Genomic DNA, 7,348 nt, shown 5'->3' with positions numbered 1-7,348 from the left:
TTGGTGTAAACTGTTTTTCCCTTGGACTGAAAACATGGAACCGTCTATCAGTATTCGGTTCTAATAAAAAACCGCATCCAACCAAATACTGACTTGTTTACCACTTGTCAGTGGTGTCCGACATCCCGAAGGCCAACAGAATCATGGGCCACCTCTAGACCAACAATCCCTGCACATCTATACTGGTGGTGACCAAATAATCGTGAGCGCTAGAGTAATGAGTTGTAAGGTATAATCTACACATACTTTTCAGAAGTGCTCGATTGTGTGAACAATTTTAGGCTTGAAACAAACTACTCACAAGGTTACTGAAAATTCTTCGACAGCTCACGACCGATTTTGCCCTTCTTGGGGCTCACCAGGTAGGCGCAGTCCCCGAGCTTCCGTCAACCTTATGTTCTACTTGAATCCTAATTGCACTGTTTTCGAGAAATACACTCATTTGCAAACCAATTTGGTTCTTCACGAGAGAATCAACTGAATCTCTCATTTATGATGCTCTGCAACTGAATGTGATGCACACAGGCCGCCTTTAGGCTTGTGTTACGAGTGGATCGTGGCTGGCACTGCTTTCAGATTTCCCGTTTGAGGAACTAGGCAGATTCGACCAAGACACATTTTAGCAGGGTACCACAGTGGTTGTTCTGAGCCATCGGGTATTTTGATTCCTGATCTTGACCTGGTAGGGGAATTCATCTTATAGTTTCTCTTTTTTTGCTGAATACGCGAAAATTTAGAAAATAATATCTGTTCCCGGAAGGTAGTCATATTCCTTAGGCGAATACTGATGCCGCGTATAACTGAGTGGTAAGAATATCAAGTCCCAATACAGAGCACCTCACGACATCATTACACATATATTTATTCAATGGGAAATCAGATTCTACAGTCTGATTCCCAACAATGTGTTCTGGGTGTTCTTGCACAACTGTTTGCAACAGTTCCTCTGGGGCAAATTTACAAAGCATGTAGGAGATTCGCACTCTTAAATCAACGGTTTACATTCGGTACAACAGAAAACTGGTCAACTGATCCACTAGCTGGACTACATCTAAATCTGGCTTAGGAAATTGAGAAAGAGGCTACAAACCTCACACTTTGTACAGACTTGGTTTTTCAGCCTCTAGCTTCCAGATTTCGAGACAGGAATATCCAAACAAAGGGTAAATCAAGTAATCTCGAAATGTCACCAGAATGGAAGTGTGCACTTTGTCGAACAGAAAAATGTCCAACCAAATGGCTGGTGTCATTGTGGGCGTGATCTATACAATAAAATAAAAGCGTCCAACATTGTCACACATGCCACAGTCAAATGACACAATGCCTTTGGCCAAACCACACATATCTATTTTAGTCATATAACTACCAGTATTGTTAAAATAAGCTTCCGTGATTTCCCATATCGTATACAAAATGGAAACTTGGCTTTAAATCAACTCTCGTGACGAGTTTAATTCATTCAGAAGGAGCGGAAAACTATGGTAAATTTGAACCCAATATCATCAAGCCAACCTGTTTGAGTAAACTCTGTATTGGAAAGACGAAAAACGAATCGGAGGATTGCGAGTCGACGGGGAAATGCGAGATGTGCTCACACAATCACTGAGACAGGGTGGGAAATGAGAGCACGAGTGGAAAATAATTGGGACCGGTTGTGTAATCAACGTTTCGGGGAGACAGCAATAAATCAACCGATTGTTTACCAAACCTTATTGAAACGAGAGCATGAGTGCTATTTACTCCGGTTGGCAGTCTAGCGGTAGCATATCTGGAGCAGCGCAGAAAGTTAACGAGAAAATGGAAAGTGGATGGCATCGAGGGCTTGACAGTAGTTTTCAGTCCCTTCTTCTAGGCCACACCTTCCCCAAACAATGAACTTGCCATCAAATACGATACTGTTTATAGCAGACATCAACTCCGAATGTGTAGCACATGTCTTGACAGTTGCAGCGCATACATCTGGATGAATTCTTAACCCTTTAGCTCGATAGGATCCTTTTTTCTGCTCTTGACAACTTGCCAAATTACTACCCATAGCCTCAAAACCAATATAAAGGAGTATCAACGTAATACCCTAATCACAGGGTTGCTGAAATTTCTTCGACAGCCAACGACCGGTTTCACCTTCCTTGGTGTCCCCGAGTTTCCGTCATTCTTACAGTCTACTTGAACCCAAATTGCACGAAATTAGCGAATTGCACTCAGTTTCAAACAAATATATTCGTTTGCGAGAGGCTCACCTGAAACCGCGCTGGATTTCTGGTCTGTGATGTTTCCAAGCATTATCATAAACGAGATATTCAGCAGAGTTTCATGTGAGTCTCCCAAAACCAAATTTGTTTGCAACGAAATGCATTTTCCTAAATTGTGGTAGCTTTATTTCTCATGGATCGGCATTTCCTCGTCATTTAGTTTGGTTAAATTATGATTGACCAACACTACGTTAATATACTGAGATTTACCGCTGGACGTTTCGAGCACCATCATCAGGAGTTAAAAACCAGAATCACAAAAAACCAAAAACAGAAGCTAAAATCGTCAGATCGTTAAAAAGGCTTTACAAGGTCGTCATTTAATTGGTCAGGGGGACACGCCTACGTCTGCGTTCTAAGGCTGAAGCTAACGAGCGCACATCCAGCCACTCTGATAATCGATTAGTTTAGACCAGGCAGATGATATGAAGATACCGACGATTAGATTTAATCACAACAGTTGGGCGTGAATCGCATGAATGGAAATTCTTGATGGAATCGAGTGATCCTTATTCCACTCCTAAAACAGTCAGCCGCGGCAAAAGAACCCCGATGTGCTATTGCAGCACTGTCCAACCAAAATGATGTGTTTGGAAATCAATTGGGGGCTGCGAACTGAAATCCATCCTACCCCGAAACAACTACCAAAACAGCGTGATGGTTACTTGAAGTAAAGTGCATCACTGCTGAAGAACGGACCAGCCCACTGTGGTGTATCAATGACCAATCGTTTTATTGTTTCATCAGTCATCCAGCGCCATTTGACCTGATCTCAAAAACTACCTGCGACTATGTTATTCGTCGCGTGTTTTTGACTCTACTTTGTCAAATTTTGCTGTCTAAACCAGTTGGGTTAGAAATCTTTGGGAACATGTACTTTTTACCAATGGGCGTTCTTCTTGAGATGGCTGATACAAGTAGACCAGTTTCTTTGAGCTTAGGCAAATCAAGCAAATCCACTATAGGATATTTTTACGGATTTAGCACTCAGCAACAAACGCGACATGCAGTAAGCCCTTTAAAACACAAAGTCACGAGTGCGGAACACCTGAACCTCTGTAGGCTTGCCGCTGGAACACCCGTAAGCGTTAGGACACTCGACTTATCCAGATAAACGGTAAGAGTACTGTGACTCTAAAAGACAGGCTTTCCACTTGATCTACACCGTAAATACAGAGGTAAGATTTTCCTCAAGAAGAGTTTGTTCAATGCGGCTTTTTGACAAACAGAGTGAAGATGGACCATTGTTTGGCTCAGTGGTGGGCGTGATGGATCAGTGGTTAGAGCGCAGACTTACTGATCGAAAGGTCTGTGGTTCGAATCCGACATTTGCTTCTCGACTTTCCCTGTCTAGGCTTGGGCAACCTGGTAGTATCCCAGCCCTCGTGCTTCCTTCTAGTGACATGGCAGTTTGGCACCGAAACGAACGAACTACTGATTTAACTACAATCACACGAGTAGTATCCCGCCCTCGTGCTTCCTTCTAGTGACATGGCAGTTTGGCACCGAAACGAACGAACTACTGATTTAACTACAATCACACGAAAATTGAGCTTCAAGTCAGTGTCTTTGCGCAGTCATTCCAAGACTTGTTTTTCCACAAGCCATCGAACGAAGTGAAGGATATTTTGTGCCCATGAGTTTACTAAAATATGGATTTTTCGGATTGCCTTTCCCTGTGATGTCTGTTATGACTTGAGCTTTGGAAGATTAAACAATTGATTCAATCAGATTCAATCGTTAGCACAGTTTGTCAGCTTTCTTCTACGATATCTGAAAGTATGGTTTCGATGGTCTGGATCTCGGGGATATGGAAACACTCCTCAGAAAGCTTGTGAATATGTACTTTTATTAGCAAAAGAAAGTTTATAGGATGGATGAAATGACCTTGCTGATGTACTACAGCCACCACAATTTTGTAGGTTTCACATCCTAAGTAATGGCAGCAATATTCCATAAATAGAGCTAATTAACAAAATATGGTCAGGGGAATAATGATCTTGGAGTCTTATAAATATTTCTTTTATTAATTTTGGCAATTTTGGCGCCTCTTGAGGAAAAAATAATATTAGTACCATTTTTCTAGGTAGCCCAATTTGTTACGGTTATAAATATATGGGCGTTGGCCAGGTGGTGAAATCACGGAGTTGACGATGGGTAATCATTTTTCACTGGCACTTGAAAACTCGCTAACGTCGTTCGTTGTGTTCATCGGTCACCAGGATGTGGAAAAAATGATTTTGCTTTCATTTCCAGTTAATGGACGTAGGTCATAGAGAAAGTAACTAGTACAATAGTTCACCTCACCAAGGATACTCAAGCGGACGCTCATGCGGAATGAGTTTGGAGTACGTCAATAAGGAGGCCTCATTACTCTGCATCCTGTTAGCTCAGAGAACATTCAATCGGAACCCGGAACACAGCATGAACTAATAACAGGGACGCAGTACAGTAGTGTCCTAATTTTAAATAAATTTTGGAGATTTCACATAAGGATAAAAACTCTTTTGTATTAAGCAATGTAACCAAGTCAATAGTTGGAAAGTGTGTAATTCACTCATGTTGGGTATAAACCATTGCATTCGAATTCTCTGGCCCGAGATGAGTGATCAAGATCGTGGATTTGTAGTGGGGTTCGTTTGCTACAGGAAACCTTAGATGAGCTAACAGAACCCAGTGTCAAACACATACGTAGAAATCGGTTTAAGACATTTGATGGCCTCGTGACACGAATTCAAAGGGGAAGCGGAGTTAAAAAGTTTAACAAACGTCATTACTAGTGAGAGGTGCACAGAGAGATGAAATGTATTTGCGTAGGTCTACCAAGGCAAGACAGGCAGCTTTAGAACACAAGCATGGGCTGGCGACCTTAGTTCGGGTTACACCAATAACGAGTGTGCATTGTTGTAGATGAGTTGTTCATGCTGAAAATATCTCATTTCTTTGACGCGTGAGCTTGTCCGTCGGAGTGTTGAGTGGCAAACTTGTGGAGTTTGCAAAACGGTTTTCGTAGACGGAAAGGGAGCAACTGAGCACTGGTTGAACGCGTCGCATTGATGATAAACCAATAAATTGATCTTCAGGTCAGTCTTGCTTCTAAAACGCCTTCCTTTTTTTGGGAAAAAGATCCCTATGACGAGGGATCTATACCCCAAAAACAACATAGTTGATTCAGAAGTAAGAGCTACTCGCATACTGATCAAAACTGTTTTTCTGCTTAACTGATGCATTTCACGAACAACTCGAAGCCCTCGTTTTCGAAGAAATTTGGTGACAGTCGGTAGATTTATTGCTGAGCAACATTTCGCTTTTGACACAAAAGATTAGGTCCCGCGGTTGGTCGAGATTTAAGGCGAGAGGAGAACCAATCAGCTAAGTCAAGCTAAATCTCTGTTGGGTGTCGACCGTGCGATTTTTGTGTGTTAGGGTGGGTGAACAAGTGTTGGGTCCAGCCTAGGGTTTGGTTCTTCTGGTTCAGTCCATTTGATGGTCCCTCTTGAACGTCGTTTGAACTTTCTGTCCGTCTGTGTGGATGAACTAGTGCTAAGATAGTTGTGCAAGAGGGATGATGTGACCTTTGGTCGCTCGGCCGGCACCCACCCGAGAAGTAGTTTGACTTAGCTGATTGGTCCTCCTTCCACCTTAGAGCTCGACCAACCTCAGAAGCTAGTCACTTGGCCTGACGAAGCTTTTGTGTTAAAAGCGAAACATGGCCCAGCAACAAATCTACCGATTGTCACCAAACGTTTTCGAAAACGATGACTACTCAATCGGTTCCAAGTATTTTTCACCTGACTGAACTCGAAGCCCTCTTTTCCACTGAGAAATTTTCAGTCAGAGGATACCGGTGAAAAAAATCCGGTGACATTTTGGGAAAAAAACATTCATACTTCATGTTGTTAAGTAAAGTCAGTCAAAAAATCTTTGCGGTTTATAAAATGCGACAGCGATGCGCTCTCTACGTTCACCCGATCTTTTTTGATGAAGTTGTGTTGTGACGATGATGATGGTTATATAAATCCCAATCGAAAAAATTCACAGATGAGTAAGACAGACCTATCCATAGGTAGACCAGACTTGAACTAAACCGCCCACGTGTACTAATCTTCAGTGGTATGTTAATTTACCGTACACTGCCAGTGCCCATTCAAAAACAAACTGGACGGTGGGTGGCGGTGAACATTACGGGTGAGTTACGTTGAACTCAAGGATGTGACTTTCCGTGATCTTGAATGATATCAATCATGTATTGACTGACCAGTTGATAACCAAATAACCGAGGCCGTGTTGTACAGGGACTATAGCGGTCTTTTTTCTGATTATTGATAATTTTTACTAAAAATCTAACACGAAATGTGTGTATCTGCCTGTTTCCGTTCCCTTAATGTGTCGTTCACTGTTGATATACACCCGGTACCTCACGTAAGTTCACAGACACCCTTCTATGAATCCTACATATATAAGGTTCAACGAACACGCTGTTTTATCGAGGGAGTTTGATGAGAACTGTTCACTATATCCGCGCTGAGGGTACAATTTGCATAATTCAGATAAACAGGCATGCTATTAGGCTTCAACTCGCTACATTTACTTCCGAGATAAACAAGGGATCGGTTGGGATATTCGGAATTTATTCAACCCAATCCATTCTGTTTTCCTTCCGTGCTCCCACCGGAAGGCTGTTTGACCATTGCTGTTGCATTCGGCGGGTGCTGTCACATCACAGCAATTCCGTTCATCCCCGATCATGAACGGGAGCGGCGTTTCATTGAAGCGAAACCCGAAAAGACACTGGTCACAAATCAAACCCACTTGGAAAAGGCGCGGATAGATCTGTTTCAGTTAATCCAAATAAGCTAAAATAAAATGTCTTCGAGAAATATACTCAAATCAATTTGGTTTTCATGAGAGACTCAAGTGAATCTCTCGTTTATGATATCCTCCAACTGAATGTGCTGTACAAAGGCCGCCTCATTACTGAGTTGGCACGATATTCGAGATATCGCAGTATATTTTCATAAAGGAATCTACTCACAAGTGTGCTTGAAACTCTTTGACAGCCTACGACCGGTTTCGCCCTTCTTGGGGCCCATCAG

At 42.3% G+C, this 7,348-nt stretch overlaps 1 protein-coding gene across 1 annotated transcript in view; it reads left to right on the top strand.

Moving 5' to 3' along the window:
- Positions 1-7,202: 7,202 nt before the first annotated feature.
- T265_01875 (hypothetical protein) overlaps positions 7,203-7,348 on the top strand; it is a gene marked incomplete at both ends in the record, with an annotated part of 9,687 nt that continues 9,541 nt past the window's right edge. The window contains one exon of the mRNA XM_009166001.1: positions 7,203-7,289. Coding sequence (XP_009164265.1) covers positions 7,203-7,289 — 87 coding nt within the window. The remainder of the gene's footprint in view (positions 7,290-7,348) is intronic.

The sequence above is a fragment of the Opisthorchis viverrini genome, assembly GCF_000715545.1.
Source record: "Opisthorchis viverrini unplaced genomic scaffold opera_v5_21, whole genome shotgun sequence".
In the NCBI taxonomy this organism is placed as follows: domain Eukaryota; kingdom Metazoa; phylum Platyhelminthes; class Trematoda; order Opisthorchiida; family Opisthorchiidae; genus Opisthorchis; species Opisthorchis viverrini.
Note: the sequence above shows the minus strand (reverse complement) of the source record. Positions and strands in the feature narration are given on the sequence as shown.